Source organism: Grammomys surdaster, unplaced genomic scaffold (assembly GCF_004785775.1).
Source record: "Grammomys surdaster isolate TR1022 unplaced genomic scaffold, NIH_TR_1.0 125947, whole genome shotgun sequence".
Classification (NCBI taxonomy): Eukaryota; Metazoa; Chordata; class Mammalia; order Rodentia; family Muridae; genus Grammomys; species Grammomys surdaster.
The window spans coordinates 592,983-619,266 of record NW_021620769.1 but is presented as its reverse complement, the minus strand read 5'-3'; the positions used below and the strand labels follow the sequence as shown (position 1 = coordinate 619,266).

At 43.0% G+C, this 26,284-nt stretch overlaps 1 protein-coding gene across 1 annotated transcript in view; it reads right to left on the bottom strand.

Moving 5' to 3' along the window:
* Positions 1-26,284, bottom strand: part of Ttc29 (tetratricopeptide repeat domain 29) — a 184,827-nt gene that overhangs the window by 128,083 nt on the left and 30,460 nt on the right. Inside the window, exon 4 of the mRNA XM_028753402.1 lies at positions 22,784-22,969. Coding sequence (XP_028609235.1) covers positions 22,784-22,969 — 186 coding nt within the window. The remainder of the gene's footprint in view (positions 1-22,783; positions 22,970-26,284) is intronic.

Sequence of the window (26,284 nt, the reverse complement as noted above, 5' to 3'; positions counted from 1 at the left end):
GTCGTATGTGAACACCTCAAGGATACCTGGAGTTCCTTGCATGTCTCAGATGTAGTAGCCTCTGACAGCCAGTCATGACTTCAACCCCACCTTTTGCTACTTTGGTATGAATGAGGTTGATCCCTATGTGTCTGTTCAAAAGGGATTTTACAGGAGTCTCCTAGTCCTTCTCCAATGTAAGGTTTCATTTCTTAAATTATGCCATACAAGTAAATAAGACAGTAAGGCTTTGATTCAAATGACTGTCTAAAGGCTAGCCAGAGCTTGAAAGCACACATTTGACTGAAAATACTAAAAGATGTGCCTCTGCTACGGAAAGGGTACAGTAATTTAAATGCGTTTACCCCTTGAAGCAGGATCAACAATGTTACGGTTTCTGTCCAAGCTCTGTCTAAAGCAGCACGATCCTTAGTAATCATTTTACTTTATGAGTATCTGTTGCTAGTTGAATAGCTATCTATTGAAATACAATGTATATTGCTTTTATCTGAAAACTTTCATAACATCACTAAAATATTGGGAGAGGTCTAAAATAACAGTCACTTTAAGAAAGCTAACTGTAAACACCAGCGTATCAGTTACATTTTGTTGCTGTGATAGAACATCAAGGCAAGTTCTGAGAAGGAGGAGTTTATTGGGATTATGGTCCATGATGGTGGAATAAAGGAAGCCAGCGGTGGGCATGGTGTTTGGAGCAGCAGCTGAGAGTTCACATCTTTAGACTCAGGCATGAAGCAGGGAGAACAAACGAGAAATAGCTCATCTTCCAGTGACATACTCTCTCCAACTACCCCTCACCACCAGAACTTCCAAAACAGCACCATTAACCAGGGATCAAGGGTTCAAGTACCCAGCACTATGGGGATTACTCACTGAAATCATGACAGCTAGATTTTCAAATCTGGCTCATACCATTTTTTATAACTTCCTTGAACTGTTCGTATATAATCTACCCTTCATTTCCAAACAAAATTTAACACATCAGGACCTACAGGGATCTTTCTAGATCCCACTGGCAGTCGTTTAGAAGAACAAGAGTGAGTAATTTGGGGGGGGCTTGTTTTGTTTTTTGACCCATGTCTGAATTCTCAAGTGTGGACATTATTTTCCACTGAGGAACAGCAAGAGAGGGAGGGGAAATGACTGAACCAGGTACCACAAAAATAAAACTTAGTAGACGCCTCATATCCGTTAAACATCTCTGACGGGAGGGGATCACATGACAGCAGGATCATTAGCAACCCCTCAGCACTGTAAATCAGGGTAGCAGTCAAGGAGAGATGGGCTGAGTACTGTTGATCAGAGAGCCCGGTGTGCATAGCTCCACAACCAAGCGGAAATGTACCATGCTACTTCACGTGCGTCAGGGAAGAAAACAGGACCTAAATGTCCCAGTGGAGGGATGAAAGGTGGCCCTCCATAGACACTACCAGTGGCCAGTTTCTTTCAAAACCATGAAACGGCACTGTAAAACACATCTTAGGTGAACCTGGTGAACAAGTGGCCAGAACAGGGATATGTAGGTATAGACAGAGGTGGTCTAGCCTCCGTTTTATTTTGTTTGCTTTTAACAATTATATGACATCTACATAAGCAATAAAGACTTCCGTGTGCTTTTTATAGTTTTTCACCCCAAGCAAAGTGTGTATAAGTACACACTAAAATAAGTGTATTCTAAGCGTGTTTCCTGTATCCAAGGCCCACACAAACAAGGAACCCATGCACTTATTTAAAAATACCAACAAAAGCCAGACAACGCTGCTATAAACTGCACAGTGCGTGGGAGGGTGTTAAGACGAACACACTGTGGAGAAAATACAATTTTATATATTTGGATATTACCCAAATTGTGGCTTCTCCTTTTCTGCACGCCACCTCTGAAAGTTTATAGATATTTGTTGTCTCACAGCAGATGTCTAGAACAAATATTAAGCAAAGGGAAATGTATATGTTCTCTCCTGTTTTAGTTTTTTTTTTTAAAGTAGGAAGATTGACTAGATATTAACACAAATGGGTTTAAACGTGAAGCTGCCATAAAGGCAGGAACATAAATGTAATTCTCCCAGCCGCTATTTTGATGCACATTTTTGATTCCATGAATATTTTATGAAATGGCCCAAACTAAAGCCATATAACATTCCTGCATTACTGATGCCTGCGCCCGTAAGCTACGAACATTAGAGGCATGATTGAATGCATTAAAATGAACTCATTCAGCAGTGCATTGATTACTTGAAGGGGGAGGGAAACAGGAAAGAGAGAGAAGGAAAAAGAGAGAAAGAAAAAGAAGTCATTCCACTTCAGGAAACCAGCACAGGCTGAAAGACAGTGTGGTGAGCGCGCGTCCGAGGGCAGTGACACTTCATAGAATGTGACTCACGCCAGCCTTGACAGTCATTAGGCAAGGTGTTAATTATGTCCAAAGATGGCTGCTGGTATTGTTCAAGTAATTTAAAATGTCACAGTCCTTAAGATGCAGAGGCCTGGTCTGCTTTAGCTCCATTCATCAGCACGTCTGAGAGTAACTAATTATTTCTTTTTCTATCAACTTGTACATTTGCCAGTAAAAACAACACCGCAGAAACAATTGCTTGAAAATAATTTGACAGGTCCATGAGGCCCGCTTCCTCGGCGGCGCGGGCATACATGGGAAGCATATTTAATTCTAAACTGTGCACGTTTGTTGAAGACTTTAGGGAAATATTCCACTTTAGTTTAAAACAACAACCCAAGGAACAATAAAGCTTTATGTATATTATGCTGTTTTTTAATCTGGAAAAACTGGCCATCTTTGGCATAAATTACCATCCTGTACAGTGTAGACACAGAATGTGCTAGAAGCAATATTGAGCTGTAGCAAAATGAGAAAAATGTTACTGCTCTGGTGTAAAAACAAAAGACAATGGTTTCCATTTTGGCTTAACTGTAGAAGCAATTTCCATCACCTTTCCATATTTACATTCAATTACAATCATTACAGCAGCGCTACTCATGCTGCCAGAGCCGAGCCTCACCATCCTGCCAACAGGAAGCATGATTTCCACCGTTTTCTCCTGCTGGGGGAAATCTGCTGCGTACTCTAATCCACTGTAAGCCGTGGCAAAATGGAGTGCTGGAAGACAAAGGTTTACAACCATAACTCAATAACATCCCTAATAAACAGGACAGAAACTGTGCCTGTAACTTTGAGAGAGCCACTGTGAGATACACGGGGAACTTTGACAGCTGTTTCTTTTTAACACAGATTTCAGATGGTCTGTGGGAAGGTCACTCTCCACTGGGGAAAGATGGAAGCTCAGTAAAGAAGACAGCGAAACAGGTTCTAGGAAGGCAGGTGTGTGTGTCTCTGTAGGTAGGTGTGTGTGTGCCTGTTTGTGCCTGCGTGCATATGTGTTTGTGTGTGTATGATATGTGTGTTTGTATATGTGTGTGTCTGTATGCCTCTGTGCATGTGTGTGTATATGCATGTCTGCGTGTGTCCGTGGGTCTCTCTGGGTGTTGTATGTGTGTGTCTGTGTGTGGGATGTTGGAGAGTGAGACCAGGAGATGCACATAGGCTATGAGGCCTGGATCAGTGTAAAGCCTGCCTTGATCTTCAAAGCCCCTGGAGGAAGCGCTGTTAGCAGTTGCTGTTTGGATATTTGTGTAGCCCAGCTGTAGTCTGCACAAGTGTAACCACTAAATGCCAAGAGCTGGTGTCTGAGTTTGGGGATTTTAGGTGCTGGCTTAAATGTGAAGTGCTTCTCTTCTCCTCTAAGGCTTCCTTAGTTGTTGGCTTTGGAGAAGAGATCCACTGGGATCTGCCCTAGTCAAAGGACTGGCCCCTTGGTGGAGTCAGGATAAGATAGTATTATTTGGATAGGTACCCAGGACTTGTCAGAAAGTTAGGTCTTGCCCTTGGTCCCTGCTGTCTTTTCTCTACTTCCTGTCTTTCATGAAGTGAGCAGCTCTGCTCCCCTCTTCCCTCTTCTAGCATGAGGTCCAATCTCACCTCAGGCCCAACATAGAGACATTTCTGCAGCCATGACTGGAGACAAACCCTTACCTCTTTGAACTGTTTGTCAAAGCTGTAAGAAGTCTGAGTAATAAATTTTCTTCGCTCTTAATCATGTATAAGCTGAAGATATCAGATTGTCTCAAAAGTTAAAAATAAATATGTAAAACACTGGGTTTAAAACCCTGATGTGGCCAGGCAGTGGTGGTGCACGCCTTTAACCCCAGCACTTGGGAGGCAGAGGAAGGCAGATTTCTGAGTTCGAGGCCAGCCTGGTCTACAGAGTGAGTTCCAGGACAGCCAGGGCTACACAGAGAAACCCTGTCTTGAAAACCAAAAACAAACAAACAAACAAACAAAACAAAACAAAAACCCTGATGTAGTGGTGCACAGCTGGAATGCTATCCCCTGAGAGGGAGAAATAAGAGGATTATGAGTTCAAGGTCATCCTTAGGTATACAATGAGTTTGGGGCTAGCCTGGGCTACATGAGACACCATCTCAAAAACAAAGGTAAAATCTTTATTGAATATATTTACGTGAGATTAATGCTTCTCGTTACTAAAACTTGTAGGATTTCAAATTTTCTTCATATAACATATTATTTTACTTTCAGGTTTTTTATCTTATTTTTACTTTTAAGTCCCTATTATAATTTTCAAGTTAAAAGAACTCTAGGAATTTAACCCAGTAATTTGTGCATACTGGGCTAGCACTGTATGAGCCGCTGCTCTACGTGTGTAAGAACTCAAACATCCCAAGTAAAACTGTTGTTAGGTGCACATGGCTGCAGATCAAGGCCCCCGTCCTGACTTTGGCACTAATGAGAAACTAATGAGAATTATTTCGTAGCTTCCACGGCATCACTCTTAAGCAATCCACGGCATTCCACGCCATTCATGATTTAAAAAAAACTAGATTCTGTCTCATTTGAGTATGCTTACCTGGGCAAAGAGAAAGATGAGGACGATTGTCTGCCAGACTTATCAGCAAGTGGGTGAGGAGAGAGGGGCGCCTTCTCTCCTCCACATTTTCATTTAGGCGGACACTGACCATGCTATTTGGGTGGGACCTTACAAAGGGAGAACCAGCTAACACTTAGAACACTTAGTAGTTGCAGGCAGGATAGTAAATGATTCTCTCTCTCCATGTGTTCTCTTTTCACCCCCTTCCTACCTCCCTCTCCCTCCCCCTCTCTCCTCCGGTGTTCTCATTTGACCCCAGGCATTAGCATCTGTGTGTCTACACCTTAGAGCTACAGTAACAGCCTTTGGGACTGTTCTGCTCGGTGCTCCCGGGCAAGGCCCTTGCGGAAAGCTCCAAGAGTTTGATTTCTTGGCACCAGGTTACAATCACCCCTTCCACAGGTGCCTGCTGAGCTCTTCCCAGCAACATCAGCCGGACTCAGTTTAGCTGCGGCTCTTGCTGAGGAGGTGGTGTCAAGCTCTAGCTGAAGGCTGCACTTCCCAGACACTCAGTAACTTTGGTGCTTGGTGTCTGCGTTTTAATTTATTTGCGAATTGTTAGTTTTTCTTTCCTTTTGCTCCTTTTCCCTCCTCCTTTCCCCTTTCTTCTGCTCTACTCCCCTCCCTTCCCTTCTCTCTTTTCCTTTCTTTGATATGGAAGGGTGTCCCTTGTCCCATTGAAGTCTGTTGACACGGTAATTGGAAAGCATTTGCGCTCCTCTGCAGACACAGTTTGGGGACAGTGCTTCTCAGCAGCAGAGGAAATACCGGCCCAGAGCAGTTATCCACTGCACAGGCGGCTGCAGGCTTGGTGCAGCCAGCCAAGGCCTTCTTACAAAGCTTTCAAACAGAAAACCCTGCTGCAGAGCCAGCACCTCTGAACCAGGCGGGGGCTGCCTCTCTGTGCTACTCGTTAAACAGTGAATAATTAAAACCCCCTGGAAAAGGCAGGTAAAATACAAGCCACAATGTCAGTAACACAGACATGAAAGAGAAACGGGAAGAAAATGAATAAAAAAAAGAGCAGCGAAATAATTCATTTGAAGCTTTAATAAAGTTCCATTTGCAGTCTTGTTTAAAGATATATCAGACTTCAGGGATGTAACCCAATTACATTTTTATTCTAAGTTTCATTCAAAGATCGTGGACTTTGATTCTTTAATACAGATCAAACATGGTATAATTTTCTCCTGGTTATCAATACTTAAAAAGAAGCTCTTCATTAAATACTGTAAGGTCTTACGAGTGTGTACACAGAGTAGGTGGATAATAAACTGAGACGACCCAGAAAGGGGACAGTTACAATCTGTACAGAAGCAGCAGTAGAATCCACTTGGTTTCTTTAGAAAAGTTTGAGTGACTGAATCCTTACAGAACTGAGAGTGTCTGAGTTTCCACAGTATCTGGTCAGGTGGCTTCTGGAAAATATGTGGTAGGCGTTACTTCTCCAAAAGTTCCTGAGGTTTGCGGCAGAAATGAAGTACAAGATGAAAGAGCTCGAGTCAGGCAGTGTCACAGCCACCTCAGGGAGGGGCCTCAGACAATCCTGCAGTCCGCCCCGCCCCTGGTTGGTCTCTAGTAGTTTTGAAGCCTCCAGCCACCAACCGCTTATTTCAAATTCTTGTCTGCAGAGCTCTGTGCCTTGTCAGGCCCCCTCCGTTGGAAACGGAGACTCTCCCTGAACAAGTTTCCTCCAGAAGATATTTAAGACACACCTTCGAAAGCGGTTTAGAAACAGACGTGTGGATTTTCCCAGTTGTTTACTTCTTTGGAGGCTGGGATTGAACCCAGGGTTGCAGGTACGCTAGGCAAGCACTCTGACAACAAGTCCTTTTCTTTTTCTTTTTTAAACAAAACTATAATGAAGGGAGAGAAATTCTCCAGGAACTGGCTTAGTTGTGCAACAGATGTGTCTAGGACTCCGTTATACCAACTGAAAAATCTAAACGGAGCTTTGCAAGGGATTCTGAGTGGGTCCTCCCGAACCTCATTTGCTTTTGCTCCTCCTTCACAAGCCCGCAGCACCCACGTACATGTTGTCACACTTAGTGCATTTTCTCTTGCAGCATCTTGTATGTAGGGGAGGCTTCACTATAACAAATCTTAGAGCTGACGGCAATTTAGATGGAGAAAAAATGTCTATCAAAGCCCCCAATGCTCCTATACTGCTTGGCAACAACCTATTAACAGCAAATAACAAAGACACAGTTGTTCTCCCCAGTGTTAACATATGAATAAAATAGCAGGACTTAGGAAAAAGTAGTACTATACATAAGATGACCAGTTCTAGAAAAACAGATGAGTTCAAAAACATCAGCAGAACTGAAACTCTTGGGGGAAAAAACCTTAGAATTTTGCTGACAATGACACCATCTGTCATTTGAAATCTTATTTTGCTCGTTTCGCTTTGCTCTTTCCTACACCCGTTTGTGTTTTTACACAGCTGTGAAGAATGGACGTAGGTTTCATCTGATCCTCATCATTTTACAAGAACTAACTCCAGCTGTTTGTTTTCATAACAGCTGTGCGAAAGCCTGTAGATTGGTATATTATATCCAAAACCATTTTAGTGCTGTTGAAGTTAGGGCCTGGTTCTTCTTGGGCGCCATTTGTAAAAATAACTTTTAAGTGGATTTAGAAATTATTTTTACACAGCACCACCCTCAGTACATGCAAGTAGTGTTTCAGAGAATCATGATTGCTTTTGATTTTGTCTTTTTAAGTAAGTAAGTACTGAATGGCTGGCTCTTCACGGTTACTCGAATTATTGTTTAAGCTGCTGATTCTCCTGTGAACGCAGTCTATTAGTTCTTGGGTTAATTGTCTGAGCTTTTCCTAAGAAGTCAAACCATCAGAACACTCTCTTAGATGATATACTTTCCACGTGGAAGACATGTGCCCTTTCTCTCTCATGAATATCGCACACACGGTTTCCGTGGACTTCCTCCACTCCGCCTGGCATCCGAGACTAATTTTTCTCTTCCCATGAGATGTCCACATAATGTCCCTTTGCATTTATTCAGTCAACATACCCACATTGTAATGCCTTATAAATCTCTACATGAGGACTAGTTTCCCCTGCTCTGAATTACTCCTCCCACAGTGAAGAGAGAGGGTAATATCCATTCAAGTTCCCGGCAGGACAGGGAACCTTGTCCCCCACTGAGAAGCCATCCAAGCCCCTTCCATCACCCTGTGCTCCCACTGACTCGTTTTCCCAGACTTTTCTCTTCCTCTTTGCTCTCTGTCTTTGAAAAGGCTCCATGTTCTACTCATTCTCAGAGGGCTAGCTTTCATAAAGAACCACTTTAAAATTTTTTTAGATTTTATTTATTTTATTTTACGTGTGCAAATGTCTTCCTTGCATTCATGCATCTGCACCACTTGAGTATAGTGCCTGCAGGGGTCAAAAGAGGGCATCTGCATCATGGAAATGAAGTTCTAAATGGTTGTGAGCTGCTGGGACTCAAACCCAGGTCCTCTGCAAAAGCAACAAGTGTTCTTGACACTGAGCTATCTCTCCATTTCTTTAAAAACAAAACAAAACAAACAAACAAACAAACAAAACCACTTTTGTAAAGTGTCTTCTGGATAGTCTGGAGGGCAGTGTGGCTTGAGGAATGAGAGGAGTTCAGCCTAGTGCCCACTGTGGCATAGCAGATTTACCAATATGCACAGGATTCCTGGGCTGGGTTAGAGCTGAACACAAAGGCAAGAAGACAAATTGTTTGACCAGCCAGCAAATGAAAGATTTGGAAAGTGGGATAAACCATTTACATTTTTAGCTTTACCTGGGCCTCTCTTCTTTCAGACACCTTTTCTTATAATTTTATAAGCATAAATCAAGGACAAAATAAACCCAGAGGGAGCTTGTTGAGGACACTGTTGAACATTTGTATAGGTACGTGGTGGAGGGCAAGGAAGGAACCAAGCCTGATAGCAGAAGATATAGGTCCCTGTCCTGGTCCTGACAGCTTTAGGTGCCTGTTAATATTCAAGCTTAAAAGAGAAGGCAACCTAGAGTGTATAGTGTGAATGAACCCTGAGGACATCATACCATGAGATGATGCCAGTTACAGAAGACCAGAAGCTGCAGTTCTGAGTACATAAGGAATCAAACCAGGCAAACTTTAAGAAGCAAAGAGCAGAACAGGGCTGGGGGAAGCAGGGATCTCCTGGATGAACAACCAAGAGAGGACAGAGCTTCACCCATGGGAGACCAACAGTCCGAGCCTCTCTCTAGGACATTATGCCTATAGCTTACAGTTTTAGTTTATGTTTATAGTTTTGCTGTTTTATGAACTTATCTGTTTTATAAGATCTCATATTTAGCATTAGCTGCAATAAGATAAAACTACAAAAAAATCTTTGAAAAGAAAATGTCAACCTCTCATTTTCCTGGTATATGTACGTTTATGAGAATGGTATTGCCTACCTTGTAATCAAGGGAGAGCATGGCATATCTACGTACCAGCATCCGTGCCTCCGTCCTTCTGCGCGCTGCAGATACATCTGACTTATTCAGTTTGCCCACATTCTACTCTTACATCACTTGGAAGAAGCAGTGTGTGTTTATTTATGCTGAGTGTGACATAGAGAAAGGAAAAGGAATAGAAAGAATTCTGGATTCAAGTCTCTGACCAGCTATGTCCACACCACATAGTGGTGTCTGAACTGTTCGGTTATTCCTATGTGTCAGAGAGGCCTAGAGTTAGATTGCTCTCAAGATTTGATATGGCACTAAAATTCATTCCTCTAAAAGAACTAAAGCCATTAAATTACCCAGCCTGGTTTTGAGCAGTGTTTACACTTCTACACTCATCTTACTGTTCTTCTCTAGAAAGCAGGTCTGACCCTGCTGTTAACATCATGCCTCTCCTTGAGCAGCAGCTTTGAGAATCCCAACTCATGAAAATTAGCTATCATAAAAACTTTCTGCTTCTCTCACCCTAGTCCCACCTGTTGGCTCATTCGCAAGTAACCATCTAATACAGCATGGGACAAGACGAACATACAGGAAAGTCAGCACGCTTCTGAAGCAGAGACAACGGCTCCATGTGCCGCCTGTCACAAAAAGCCATTCAAACAGCAAGGGTTGCCCTGTTCTACATATATGTGATGTTACCAGAAAAAGATAAGATCTTCTAGAATAGAAAGTGGAGCAGATTTATGCCTCTTCATGGAAGATGCCAGCCCCAAAATGTAGCTCACAGAGACATTTCAACATCTCTCTACATCACTGCACGCGGACGGACACATCTGTGTAGACCCATGGAGTACCTTGGAGTACTTGAAAGCAGGGCAGAAAATTCGAGGGCAGAAATGGACTATCAGGAGATGCTATGGGGGATGCTGAGGGCAGAACAGTAGGTGCCCAAGCAGGAGAGCAAGGTCTGGCAGGCGCCTTTGCCAGCTGTTGCCATCGGCATCTACTCTGTCTCTCTGAAGACTTTCTCAAAATTCAAATGTGTTTACTGGAGCTGGGGTTTGTAGGTCTGATGCTGATTTAGTCTGATACCCTGCATCCTGCAGAGGCAGGTTTGAAATGGCAGGCTCATCAGAGGACAGGCACAGAAATGACCTTAGAAAGGGTGACATGACCAGCAGAGCCAGAGCAACACTAATGTTTCTTCCTCTCAAAATAATACTCTCAATAGGTATTTTGACAATCAAGAGAGGCGTAAAGAGGGTTGGGGAGATGGCTCTACGGGTAAGAGCACTTACTGCTCTTCCAGGAGATCCAAGTTCAGTTCCCAGAACCCATGTCAGATGGCCAACAACAGCCTCTAACTCCAGTTCCACAGATCCAGTGCCCACTTCACCCTCCACAGATATACGTAACAAACAATAATCAATCTTTAAAAGATCACTTACGACAAATGTTCAAACTGCCGTGCCTCTCCACCGATGCTGCTGACCACTCTCACGGTTACACGGTTACAGAACAACTACTGTACGCATCGATGATGTCCAGCATTTTCTACGACTTAAAGTCATAGTTGTTCTGGCTCTGTGCTAGAGTTTTGTCATTGTGACAAAATATCTGAGGAAGTCAACTTAGAAGAAGGAAAGGTTCTTTTAGCTTCTTGTTTCATTTGGTTCTTTGCTTTGGGCTCTGTGACTTGACAGAACATCAAGGCGAGGGAACTTCTTGAGACAAACTGTTTATCTCAACGGCATGAGAAGCAGAGATACAGAGGAAGAGGCCAGAGTTGCAACATTCCCAAACAGCTTAACTTCCTCTTCTGGGCTCACCTCCTAAAAGTTCTCCCAGGACCCAAGAACACCCCACAGGCTGCTAAACAAGCCTCTGACATTTGCTTTCAAGAACACTTCCATTGGGCTGAGTGCTTAACCTGTGAATATGATAATAATACGTATGGTCTTTGTCCAGTTCTGACGGGACACTGTGGTAGCCTGAATTCTATTTAGAAGGAGGTGGGGATTTGGACACAAAGACGGCCACATACAGAGGGGAAATGATTGAAGAAGCATCTCTGCAAGGACACAGTCTACAAACTAAGGAATGCCCGAGCTATGGGAGGCTGGGGTGGGCCTGACATAGGCCTTTCCTTAATATCCTGGAAGAACCAAATGCTACAGGTATCTTCATTTTGGACTCTAAGCTTCTAAATCCACGAGTTCACTTGATTCTGTCATTTGGGCCACCTAATTAGCAGTGCTTTGCTGTGGAAGCCCCAGAAAACCAATCTAACACAGTGACAGGACTTCTGTGTGTAACAGAAGATGTTACTTCAGGGAAAAGCAATATGTCAGGGATCTACTCAGTGCACATGAAAGATGCAGGGCTCATTTTAGAAATGCCGAATTATACGACCATGTGGACAGTGATCAATTGAAAAGTATCTAAAACAACACAAAATGACTTCCTGAAACTCTTTAGTGTCTCATATAAATAATCCCCTCCTAGCATTTTGGCTTTTTATTTTAGTACATATTCTATTATAAATGTAATTTTATTTTTATTCTTTAGCATTTGAAGTGAAGTTGATTATCATGGTATTCAGCTATTTTTTTAAAAGGTAAAAATATAAGCATTTAATATAACCAAAGATGTCACATCAAAATTGATAGAAATTTCATTGTAATTCCTTATTTGTCATGGGATAACATTTGCCAGTTTATTAGAAAAACAGCCTTAATAACTAAAAGACATGCAAAGGATATATCAGTTTTTAGTGTGGTATTTTATTTTCTCTTTCATTTTATTAAAAATTAATAGAGATGTAAGCGCTGTTGAGAGGATTTAAAACCCTTCAGATATACAAGGTCTCAACTGGGGCGGCCTCTAGAGAAGGGCACTGAAGCAGAAGGATGGGGAACTCACTTTGCAGGGTGTGCCCTTTCCTAGTATTAAAACTAGTGGCCGGGCTGGAGAGATGGCTCAGCGGTTAAGAGCACTGACTGCTCTTCCAGAGGTCCTGAGTTCAATTCCCAGCATCCACATGGTGGCTAACCACCAACTGTAATGGGATCTGATGCTCTCTTCTGGTGTGTCTAAAGGCAGCAACACTGTACTCATACATCAAATAAATAAATAAATAAATAAATCTTTAAAAAAAAAACTAGTGGCCGTGTGTGTGTGTGTGCGCGCGCATGTGTGTGTGTGAGATTTATTTTTCAGTTAGAGTAAAACTAGCCAGTTGAAAACTCTGAGACACTATAAAAAAGGATAGAAGGTCTTAAGCGATAACCATGGAGACTGAAGAACTATAGAGATCCACTCCCAAACTGTGAAGTGAGAAAGTGTGAGGCTGAGGTACCAGAAACATGAACTCCACATGTAAACTGAATGGCCATCACATAGCAGAGAAAGACTGACTTTGAGAGGACTTGGAGAACACATGAGAATTTGAAATTAAAACAACAATCAGAGGGGCTGATGGGACATGGGAACAGGTAAAGGTGACTGCTGCTAAGTCTGACGAGCAGGACCAACCCCAGGACCCACGTGTGGGAAGGGAAGAACCAACTCGTCTCTGTTGCCCTCTGACCTCCACACATGTGCCGTAACACGTATACATGCACACAGACACACAAGAGGAATGTTTGTTAATCAATGAGAACCTGAACATTCATACAAGGAGGTTTAAGTTGGCGACAGTTGACAGATACTGAGTGAATGCCCTGGTTGTGTTCTTACATGGCATCGAACTCAACAGTGAAGCAGCTGACAGAAGTTTTAAGTTGAGCAGCAGGTTGAGAGTCTCTCCTGACACTGCGCTTGCTTATGACTTTGGAGAGTAGGTGAGTTACACATCATCACTGCGTGCGCTGGCATCCTTACCTCTTGAATGGGGGTTGGAGCACAGTATCTGCTCAACTCATTTTTCCATTGCTATGGGTATGGAAAGACCTGCTATTACAACGTCAATGTGCTACCTTTTTTACTCATTTGGATAAAAAGAACATTTTTGTGAGAAGTAGAGATGAAATTTTATATTAGTTTCTTTATGCTGCTCTTATTTTTGGTATTTTAGGATTTAATCTTAATTTTTTAAATTTATGTGTGTGTATGTCTCTGTGGACATGTACGGGGTGTGTGTGTGTGTGTGTGTGTGTGTGTGTAGAGGGCACACCTTTAACCACTCACTTATTTCTACAGTCCCACAAATTACTTTAAAAAAATAACATATCATTAATGTTTTTGAGTGGTTTACTTTTTAATATATATATAAAGTTGTGGCTGGATGGCTCAGTGGTTAAGAGTGTAGACTACTCTTGCAAAGAACCCAACTGTGGTTCCCAGCACCCATATCAATGCAAACACTGTGCCTCCAGCTTCAGGTTGTTTGTCACGACATACTTCCTTGGGGGTATACACTCACAGTGCAAACAAACTCCAATACAGACCTACACATACACACAGATTAAAAAAAATAAAAAATATTACTAGCATCAGCCTTTCCATGTTTATTATTTGGTAAAATACAATGATTTCTCTTTTAATTGTTTTTATAATTCTGGTTCCTATTTAGTGGCATTTCTCACCAGTTTGTAATGTCCTTTACTTTAGCATAGTAATTCATGCTTATGCTTGTTTAAAATATGTTCTACTTTTGTTTAATGCATTTGAATTGGGCCTTTAAAAATCAATTTTAAAAATTGCACATCAAATTTCTCAATTTTGTTTCTGCTAGAAAGAAATCGACTCCCTTTTGTACCCTCATGGAGGAAGGGACTTTTTCCTTCTCTCTTCACTTCTAGAATGAGAGAGAATGACAGATCTGGTTGGTGGAGTTCCGAACTCTTGTCCTTTCTGCGGTCAGTCTTTAGGAGATGTGACCTCTGAACTCCATGCAGGAAGCACAGGGAGTGGCTTTGAGCAGGACAGCCGGAGTGGGCTGTCTGCAGAGGCTGGAGGTTAAGATTAATTCCTCAGACACTGGAGAGATGGCTCACCAGTTAAGAGCACTTGCTGGTCTTGTTTAGGACCCAATACCTACGTGATGGCTCACAGCCATCTTTAACCCCAGTTCCGTGGGATCTGATGGACTTTTCTAGATGCCATGGGCACCAGCCATGCATGTGGTACATATACATGCACGAAGACAAACGTATATACACTTAAAATAAATCTTTTTTTAAAAGTTTAAAAAAACTGACAAAATGAATCCTCAGGATGACAGAGAAGTTGACATGTCTAACCCAGCTCCTCATACAGTCTTAGCAAGTATAACTCTCTCAGTTCTGTTTCCTTTGCATCCATCCTATACCTGGCACGAGGAGGGGAGCGGGGGACAGTCCCAGTTCAGTAAAGGATTTCTTTCATCATCCTTTTGTGCTCTCTCTCTGTCTCTCTGTCTCTGTCTCTGTCTCTGTCTCTGTCTCTCTCTCTCTCTCTCTCTCTCTCTCTCTCTTTGTGTGTGTGTGTTTTTCAAAGGGTTTCTCATGGAAGACAAATAAATATGTAGCCATATATCCTACCTGTTCTTTATAGTTCATTTAAAAATGGTTTTCATACAATTTCATTTAAAATAAGATATATCTAACATAATCTAAGGATATGTGTCAGGGATTGTGTCTAATGACTTGTGCTCCTTTTGTCTGTGATATTTGGTGTGTGTGTGTGTGTGTGTGTTTGTGTGTGTGGTATATGCGCATGTTTGTGTGGGCACATGTGTACATGTAGAGGTCGGAGGTTGACACTGAGTGAACTGGTTGATCCTTCAACTAATCGACACCTTAGTTTTTGAGTCTCTCTCTGAAGTTCATCAATTCAGCTGTGCTGGTTGGTCAATGCACTCCAGGTATTCCCCAGTCTCTACCTCCCCCAGTTCTGGGGTTACAAAATCTGTGTAAGCCAGCTTTCCAGATGCTGGTGCTCTGAGCACAGGACCTCATGCTTGCACGGCAGGTGCTTCCCCCCCCCCCCCGCTGAGCCACTCTCTCAGCCCCAGTTTAATCCATCTTAACACTACTGCTGGCCATGGAACTTTGAAACGTATGCGTGATTCTGTTTGAGGAAGGGGCTTATGAGGCTCCGCGCTGATCTGAGGAACTCTGGGTAGTTGATGGCTTCCGGAGGGAGTCATTTTTCTTTGAGGGCGTGGGTGCTGGTCAACTGTTCCACACCCATGCACGCACAGGTAACACTAAGTGGGCTCAGTGGGTTCTTTACAGAGGAAGTGAAGGCTGTGAAGCTGGGAGGTAACCTGGGTGAGTTAGAGGAGGAGGGTGATCTAAACTGTGCATGTACGAAGTTCTCAAAGAACAAGTACAACCGTATTCAAATGATCCTGTTTATGTTAGCAATGTTCTAAAAGTCTTCCGTTTTATTTGCTAGACTTAATACAGGGTTAGAATAAATTAGAAAAAGCAAGCTAATGCTTACACTTCCCCTTTGTACTTTATTTATATTCTCTTTTTCATAAATACTTGTTCAAAAAGATTTAAAAATCATTTGGCACTTTGGTATGCCTTCTAAGTGTTAAAAATTAAATAAGCTGGTGGAGCAATCAACACTGCTTCCAAACATCTGGTAAATATGGAAAGTTATAAAGAGAAAATTAAAATTATTTTGTTATACTTAATTTTTATGTGTCATCTACTAGAACCATTTAATTTCTCTTTGGTAAATGTAGTTTTACAGTTGCTTGGTTTGAATGTTTACAGCTAGTTCATATACATGAGGCTTTCCCTTGTCTTGAATTTTTCATTTTGACCTGTTTGGTTCTCAACCGCAGCACACATGGAGGCTACGTTCCTGGTGCCTTTAAACCGCAGCTCTCTAGCCATGTTTTCACTTGGGTGTGTGGGGAAGCCAGGACATAGTGTGTGTGTTCTGCCCTTGAACACACTTCTAAGACTTACAGCATCCAGATCTCCTTTCCTTTCCACTAAGCTACCCGGTCTGCTGTTTGGTCTTCTGGTATTTGTTGCTGAAGTGAGAAAACTGAGCCCGGTTTATTTTCTGTCTTAAGGCAGACTGTGTTCTCTCTTTTCATATAGGTAGATCTCTCTCTCTCTCTCTCTCTCTCTCTCTCTCTCTCTCTCTCTCTCTCTCTCTCTGAAGTATTCAAAAATTTCCAAGGACTTATCAAAATATGGATCTCTTTATTAATTTTGACTGCACCAGGAAGGCTATTTTAATTTCAGTTTTAAGATACTTTTAGGGTCAATAAAGCTTTCTTGAGATAATTCTTGTTCTTGCTTTAGTTCTAGTTACGGAGTGTTCTTCCCTAGAGACTCTATTTACCACAGTCTCGTTGCATTCGTCTCTCAGTCTTCTTGCAGTTTGAGGCATTTATTTAAGTTTACTGCAGACATCACAGATGCATAGTTATATTAAGCCAATTACTCTCTTTAAGGGGAGCAGCAGAGTCCCCAGATCTAGGATACAAAGATTAACATGGCAAGAACTGACCCCCTGCTGGCTACTTTCTCAGAACAGCCATGGTCCTTTGAAAGCTCCATGGAAACCCATTAGGTGGGTGCTGGGACCATTGCTCTTCATCTATACCCTGTCATTCTCTCATGGCCAGGAGAGGTTGGTGTTTCCCAACTTCTGAAAGCCTCAGTAGTTAAGTCTTCTTATGTAGATGCCATTCCCCAGGAGTGTAAGCACAGGTTGGGTCCTAGTGTCTGTCCCCAATCCTCCTGCCCCCCTCCAGTCATGCAGGAAGTGGGGGTGGGGCTGCACAAATCCTGAATGCTAGGCTGGCTGGCACCAAGGCTCCCCTATGTCCAGTTGCTGTTGTGCTGGGTCCTGATCACATCAGGAGGGTAATGCATCTACGGAATCAGAAAGCAGCCTATAAAATAGAGAGTGGCTGAGCACTGCTCTCCCTGACTCAGAGAGGGAGGCAACGCAGTAAGGTGCTGCCAGAAGAGTTTACCGTGGTCTCCTCCTAGTGTCAACTGTCCTAGCAAACTATTCATCTACCCAGGAACACACAACACTCTTCTGCAAGAAGTCCAACTAGCATCAGCTAAATTGTCTAAACTGGAGTGACAAGTGGCCATGTACAATGTTTCGGCTAGCCTTCAGGAGCTGATGACTCTTAGCAGGAATTAGCAGGAGGTTAAGGTTCACAATGGAATTCTTTGTGTGTGTGGGGGGGGGAGAGAGGGAGTTGAAGAAGGAGAGAGAAGGACAAAGAGGGTAGAGGGGGAGAGAGATTGGAGAGGAGAGGCTGGAGGAGGAGAGAGAGAGGCAGAGAGAGAGGGAGGGAGATAAGAAAAAAAGGAAGAAAGGAAGGAAGATAGATAGATAGATAGATAGATAGATAGATAGATAGATAGATAGATAGATGATAGATAGATGGAAGTTACCTAGGACTGACTGGCAGACTGCCTGACTGACAGAAGTTATCTAGGGTGTGATAGATACTTTAATGACAGGCAGTGGAACCACACTGTCCCTAATAAAATTTATGATAAAAAGTCACAGTTGGGGATATTCTCCTTGGTCATTAAGGAATGGGAGGCTCAGAGATGGCTCAGTCAGTAGAGTGTTTGCCAGACCAACTTGAGGACCTGACTTTGATCACCAGAACCCATGTAAAAAGGTTGGTCTTGGGTTCTGGAGGGATAGCTCAGTGGGTAAACTGCCTGCCACCCAAGTTGGAGGATCAAAATTTAGATTGCCAGCATTCATGTAAAAGTCTGGCAGCCATGGGGACTCTCCTCTAACCCCAGTGCTTGGGAGGCAGAGACAGGGTAACCTTTGGGTTAGATGGTTGACTAGACTCACTGAATCGGTGAGTTCTGGGTTAGAATAAGCCACGTGAATACTTGACATCCAGCTCAGACACAAATGCGTGTGCATATATGCAAGCCTCCTCCCTCAACACACACACACACACACACACACACACACACACTGAGTAGAGTGGTACATGCTTGTAATCTCAGCATGGTGGAGCCAGAGACAGGCAGATCCCAGTTTTGCTGGCTGGTCACTGGTGCCTAAAGTTGCAAGTCAATGAGAGGCACTGCCTCCAAAACCCAGTGGAAAGAACCTGAGGGAAAACACTGAGGGTTGGCCTCTGGCTTCCACATGCATGTGTATGTGCACACACATGTGTACATCCCCCAAACATACACACAAATTTAAAAAAATAGATAGAGCAGGAGGCAGGGGAAGGTGACAGATCCCTCAGCATCAGCATACAAGGATACGTGAGAATGGAAATTCTACCTCTTCTTCATAAAATCAGAATGGTAAAGAGACAGTCTCTTAGCAGCCAGCCCTCCCCTACCACTACTGACAGACCTTCCTTCTGGTCCTGGATGGGACAGGAACAAGCTGGTGGTCACCCTAGTGTGTTTTCATAATGGTCCTGGAGATATCTGGTCTCTAGGTAATTGGCACCGAAACACTATCTATCCATCAGAATGATAATTAGCAGTCAATTCTAGGAATTGAACTGAAGTGAGCCCTGTATGATGGCTCTCCCTTTCTTCCAAAGTTTCCCAGTCACTGGACAAATGTAGGGTTAAGGATGTGAAGACCAATTAACCTTGACTCAGTTTCTTTGCAGCCATCAAAGCTTTCTGGACTAGAAAACATGCCCTTCCTAGGTGGTAATTTCAGGAATGTTGGAGAGGAGTGTGTGAGTCACGTGACGGTTTGGAAGTGACCAGCCACTGAGCTGCTTAAGGCATATTAAAATATAGGGAGGTCAGTGGCTAGACACAGAGTCTGTGGTGGGCTGGAATGAATTACTGAATGTTAGCAAATGGTACTTGGAAAGCATTCACTGGAACTGGGAGAAGAGGCAGAGCATGGAACGTGAGGTGGCTGAAACGGAGACTTAACCTGTCCAAAACTGCCACTTTTAATCCACCAAAAAAAGAGACCGGTCTCCACATAGCTCCATGGAAACAAGCTAGTCTTCTTGCTCATGTCTAATGGGCGAAAAGCAAGGCTTGGATCAGCTACTAAGTCACTGGGGGAAAGTGGGATAGGCCATGTTTCTTCAACCAAAGCTATAGGCTTGCACCTCCCCCACTCCCTCTCCCTACCTCTCCCATGCTGCTGCAACTGTAAGCAAGGCCAGTCATCTTATGGCGAAAGAGAAGAGGCTAGCGTTGCCAAGTTGGGAATGGAAGTTAAAGATGGCTGTGTCTTGGCCTCAGCTTACCCAGCACTTCCCTCTGGTCATGTGTTCACCCAGGTCTGACTCATGGTTCACCTAGCCCTCCAAGAATTGCTCCAGATTCAGTGAGGCCATCTCCTGTTGCTCCGGTATCTGGGTACTTCCTACACTGCCCACAGATGTAGTATGAATGCTCCTTGCCCTTCATTCAGTGTCAGTGTTCCCTGTCCCTGCATGCTGGCTGCATAATAAGGTCCTTATAAGTAAGATCATGATTCTAAAAGAAGATGTAGCCGGGACTTGCTACAAGAATTAGTCAGTACCTGATTCCTCCATGCTGACTACTACTGCCATAACTCTGCAGATACTCTCATTGAAGAACGAGCCTGCCTGCCCTTGAGCCAGGGCACACTTTAGACTTCAGCCATCCTTAGCAGAGTGGGGACTTGAGACTCTCTGCTTGACTTGGCCAAGAGGCTCTAGGTAAGATCAGGTCACATTTGTGCCTGTGGGCTGCATATTACCCTCACCACAACCATGTGCCCAGTCTCTGGCAATGGCATCTGCTTTTGTTCCTCATTTGCTTTACGGTTCCCCGAGGGAGCTGGAGCCCTGCCCTGAACCATAGCCTGCTTGGTTGGGCCCTGACAACCTGCCCATTGCCATCTGCCGGCTTCCATCCTCTTTAAACCTGAATGGGGGCACCCATGGAATCAGGAGGCTGCCACCTGCCCCGGAGCCCAGCTGCTGCCTAGATGTTGTTGTGGGGCCTCCATTTGCCTGTCGGGACCAATCAGATCAGATGAGTGGAAGGGACCCTATGGCCAGGCGAGCCTCTCCATTCTAGCTGTGTGTATCGACACTATGTGAGTTTACTTTTCTGGTGAAAATTCTACCCCAGGCTGCAGAAGCTGCAGATAGTTCTCTCTGTCACCAAGCAAGCAGACTTTAGAATTAGCACCAAGGCTGGCTTGCTTACTTCTGTTACAATTAAAATGTAGCTCTGGTGCTCAGGCAGCGTTCAAGGGCACAGATCCCATAATTTTAGATCTGAGAAAAGGCAGTTCTGAAACAAACCAACAGACTCCAACTTCAACATGGCTTCAAAGGCACACACCTTAAAATATTTCAAAGACAAGCATTAACTTTTCTGCAGACACAGGTACGTTTTACAGCGACATAGACAGAGATATCTAAATGTGAACAATCCAGAGACCTGAAAATGTTACTTTTCAGGGTCTCCACTGGATTCACATGCCCTGCACTTGGCTCAGCTGTGATGGCTGTCATCAAGAGATGACAACTGCAGTGCTGCTTCATATAGGGTGTAGGACACTCCTGAGAGTTGTGTGAGTGAATGAATAAACAAAGAAAACAGTAAAGTCCATGGAGATCAAAACTTGCTCAGGGATTCTGAAACCTGGGAGGAGGGAGCATGGGCACAGGGCTGCTATTCAGCAAGACAACACACTGGAGATTGGTCACTCAATGATGTAAATTTAACTCTACACACTGGACTATACTTGTAGAAACAGCTGGGCTTCATGGTTACCAGGACTTCGTCTCTTTCCTGTGTTGCCCTGGGCACAAGTATTTGATAAATGTATTGGTACAATGATTACTGAATAGATTTTGCTTAGTTGCAAGTTCATGGCAGAGAGTTGCTTATTTAACTAACCCTCCAGTTTTGAGATATTATAAACTGTAATTGTAATGGAATAGTGTAATTCATTCTCTTAAATCCTTTATCTGCTTCTTCTGAGCTATATCACCGTGGCAACTTCTTAGCCACACCCTTCCTTCTTAGCCACACCCTTCTTCTTAGCCACACCCTTCTTCCTAGCCACACCCCTTCCTCCACAGTTGGCATCTCAGGTGGTCTTGAATGCCTTTCCTTGTCTGCATGTACAGAGGCTCACTCACCTTCAGACTACGGAAGGCTGCCGCTTCTGCGTCTCCCTTTCACTGTGATTTCCACTCAGAGCCAGTTGTCCCTCCTGCTCCTCCTGCTGCTACGGCTCTTATTTCAGAGCATGGCACTATTATTTTACACGTCTAAATGCCAGCAATATTCAAGTCCTATCAATGCCTCTCAACGTCATCATGTGTCCCTTGAATAAAGTTTGCAGGATTGCTCACCGCAAGATGACATTGTTGAGCACCCCTGTGCTGTTCATGTTTCATGGCCCCTGATCACGCTGTAGTGTCTGCCATGTCTTAGGATACAACCCAACTTAGCTGATACAACCCAACTTAAGTAGCTTTCCAGAACACAGAAAGTAATTTTTAATTTAATTTTGTTTCAAAGTCCTAGATCATCCTAGTCACAAAGTTTATATGTATCAATTATATATATACATATATATGTCAATACATATTGATATATATCATATATATATAAATATATAGGTATGTATCAGCAATCACAATCACACACTGACGATCACAATGTTCGTTACACAATGACCATCACACAGTGGCTATCAGACAGTATATACAATATATATACAATTTGACTACCTTCCCAAAGAACATGAGTGCTGGAATAGCAGGTTCATAAACTGTTTTCATCTTCCCCTGCATTCCTTTTGCATTTTATCTGCACACACCGTTTCATACATTTCCTAGCTTTCCATGTGGAACTCTTGATCAGTCAAAATGTTCATGACCATTCTGTTTTTTGAGTTTGATTCAGGGTTGTCTTATTATAACATTAAATACAAAGCTTTATTTAAAGAAGCATTTCTCTCAGCAATTATTGTAAAACCACAGCAAGGTGATATGGGTGGTTTTGATCTTTTCATCTCAGAATGAGGAGGAGGAGGAGGAAGAGGAAGGGGAAGAGGAAGGGGAGGAGGAGGAGCAGTACTAGGAAACCTCACAAAGGGAGCTTTCATTTTTTCCAAACAACTCTGTAAGTGAAAATTCTATTACAAAATAGACAAAGAGGGCTGGTATGAAAACAAGAACAACAAAAACGACAACAGCAGCAATAACAATAACAACGCACCATAACCAACGCACGGGACCTGATAAAGGTGGTAGATGGTGCGGAGCAGACGTGGGTGTGATTAAGGAAGACAAGTGTTCCCACCGCTGCTCCTGCAGGGTCAGCAAAGACTTGTGCGGGGATTCGTCCCACACACTGAAGCAGACTCTGGCCACCTGCTTTTGCTTTTTGTAATACCTCCTTACATTCAGGTTCTTTTAACTCTAACCTTGGTTTGGCTCCCAAAACATCCCCAGAGAAGGCCGACTCACCCTCTTCCTCAAAAAGAAGGCCCATGTGTGCCTCTGCCTCTGCTTCTTTCTTCCCACCGTCAACTTTGATCAGCTGAGCAATATTAAAACACCGTTCATAGAAGTGATTCCTCACCCACTTGTCTTCAGAATTATCGAAATAGCAGGCCAGAGCATACAGGTTGTTATATACCTCTTCATAGTATGCTTTACAAAGAAGAAAAACAGTGCATCAGAGACACAGCTTAGTTTATACGAACGTGATACTGCAAATTACTTCTATATTTTTCTTAAATACATGGCCAACTCTCTGGAAAATGAAATCTAATGCAAAACACCATTTATTTTAACTATTAAAATAATTAATCAAAGGATGTGTGCATAAAACAGGCAACAAACATCTTTCCAAAAAATGCAAACACACTAGAAATTGAGACATAGTTGGTTGAAATGGACTTTATACAGCAGAACCACAGTATCTGTTGGCAAAGTTCCCTTTCCCTTGGAAGAGGAGGATAGTGGTGTCACTGAGGGAGAAAAGGGAAGGGAGGGGAGGGGAGGTGGGGGAGGAGAGGGAAGGTGGGAGGGAGAGGAGAGGAGGACAGGACAGGACAGGACAGGACAGGACAGGACAGGACAAGACAGGGACTATTCCACATCCCGGTGATGGATCTAAAGTCATGTAACACTAAAGCCTGGTAAAATCAGTGTTTCTAAACCGTGAAAAAATAAAAGCAAATGAAAAGAGAAACAGGAGGATGGAAGCTCCAAGACATCTTTATCCCAAAAGAGTACAATGTAGCTGGTATGTACGGGAGACTTGGGTCAGGATAATCTGCGCGCTTTGTCCCTTTTCTACCAATGTTTCTAGAAATACAATGTGAAGTGCGGCTAATGTAGACCGCGATGCTTCTGTTTGGGGATTTGTTTTTTAATTGACAATGTGTGCATTCTTTTCACTCAGACTTCTGGTAATGTGTTATATACTTCTTTGTGATTTGTACATATATATGTCACACCAAGAGTATGCCACTAAACTCTGACCCCTTTTTGTGAATGATGGTGCAACGGTGAACTTGAGCAAAGATGTCTCTGTGGTAAGAAGGTGTGCTGTGACCCTGTAAATCAGATGGCCTACCCAAGCCTCAGACGTGATATTCTTCCTGCCTCTGCCCACCAAGACCTGACATTACAGGACTGAGTCACTGTATTCATGACTACATTGCTTTTAAACAACTGATACCAACTTCTCACTATGACTAGGAGGGTCAGCTCCTAAAATGACCATGACTGTGGACAATATTGTCTATTAGTATGTTGTATGAGATTAAATGAAAAAGCCCAGAAGAACTAGCCTGAACATACAAAAGGTAGCAGCCAAGAGCTGTAAATAAGTCACTTTGCTATTTCAAAGTCATTTCTTTTTGTGTATATGTGTGAATAGAGTGGCGTATGTGTATGTTTGTATCCATGTGCATATTTGTAGACGCCAGAAGAGGTGTCTTCCTTAGTTGCTTACTGCCTTGTTTCCTTGAGGTTGAGTCTCTCTCTGAACCTGGAGCTAGGTTTGCCTGCTTTATTACGACTAGGGTGGCTAGCCATTCGCAGTGATTCTCTTGTCTCTGCCCTCACCTAGCGCTGGTGTTACAGTGACATTCAGCCGTATTCAGTGTCTTAGTCAGGGTTTCTACTGCTGCAATGAAACATCACGACCAAAACCTAGTTAGAGAGGAAAGGGTTATCTGTCTCACACTTGCACGTCATAGTTCATCACTGAAGGAAATCGGGACAGGAACTCAAGCAGGGCCAGAGCCTGGAGGCAGGAGCTGATTCAGAAGCTGCAGTGAAGCGCTGCTTACTGGCTTGCTCAGCCTGCTTTCTTACAGAACCCAGAACTATCAGCCCAGGGATGGCCCCGCCCACAATAGATTGAGCTCCTCCATCCATCACTAATTATAAAAATGCCTTATGGCCTGATCTTATGGAGGTACTTTCTCAATTAAGGTTCCCTCTTTTCAGATCGCTCTAGCTTCTGTCAAGTTGACATAGAATTAGCACAGCCTGCTTTTCCTTGGGTGCTGGGAGTCTAACTTAGATCTTTATGCTTGCACAGGCAAGAAGTCTCCACAGAACTGCTTTCTCAGCTCCTCAAGACACTTCTAAACACCATTCCTTTAAAAAAAAAAAAAAAAAAACAGAAACTTCCTGCATAAACTTCTCACCTAGTATAGTTTATCAAATGTTTCATTTTTACTGATTAGAGTTTCTGTTTACAGACACCAGTGGATAAGATATGTCAACTTTCTATTTTAACAAATGTATATGTAAACAATTTTTGTTTTTTAGTAGATTGAAGAGTAATTTAAAATATTCTCATTATTATATGTACAGAGTATTTTTTTTAAAGCAATGAGTTGTAATTATGTAAGTTCCCAAGATTCTGTATTTAAAGACTTTCTATCAACGGAACTATTTTTTTCTGTAACCACCTCTGTATTCTTGACAGTCTAAGTAGCCCGTTCTCCTGGAGTAAGTCACCAGCAGACATTATCTGAAGATGAAAGTTCATTATGGGTTTGTTATTCAGATGCTATGATCTTTACCATAAATAGGGGATTCTCTCCTAAAGTGCGTTTAAGAAATACTCTTGCTAATTTTTTCTACTTAGAGAAATAACACACAATACACAGACGTGTACACAATGCTCAGAGAAGTACTTCAAAATCAGGATGTTTAAGCCCAGAGCTAACAGACCCAGAGTCTTCTAGACTTCCTTTCCTGGATGACGTTGTCTCCATTGTCTACTTTGCATAAAACTTACATTATGTGAGGGTCCACTTGGGTCCAACAGATTTTGTGTGTATTAAACAAATGTTGCCAGAGAACGTAGTCAACACTCAACCACAATTTGCAAGTCAAGTGCAAGAGACTTCAGAATTATCTCTACCTTCAGTTTACTGTCATCATTAGTGCCAGTTTTTTTTTCAAGACACTGAGAATGACATTCTAGGTGGTACGGAAAGGACTCACCGTGGGGACTGTGAGATGTGTCTGAGACAGTATGTTAACCCATGGAAGGTGACCCCAAAAAGAAAGACTAGATTGCGTTAAAACAAGTTGGTGTGAAGCAGTGAGTGGTGATGGTCATTTAAATAATGCTAATGTCACTGCTGTGCACATCTGCTGAGGCTGAGCTGGTGCAGACAACCACTGTTGACGAGAGGCAGCACTGCTGTGGGTGGCCACAGATACTGCCACAGCTCGGCTAAAATGAGCTTCACCATGGCCCTCGGTAGATGGGTGGATAGACGGGTGGGTGGATGGATAGATGGGTATGTACGTATGTATGTATGTATGTATGTATGTATGTATGTATGTGTGAATGGGTAGATGGAAGAATGGGTGGGTGGACGGATGGATGGGAGGGTGGATGAGTGGATGGGTGGATGGGTGGATAGGTAGATGGATGGGTGGATGGGTGGATGGATGGATGGATGGGTGGGTAGATGGATGGATGGATAG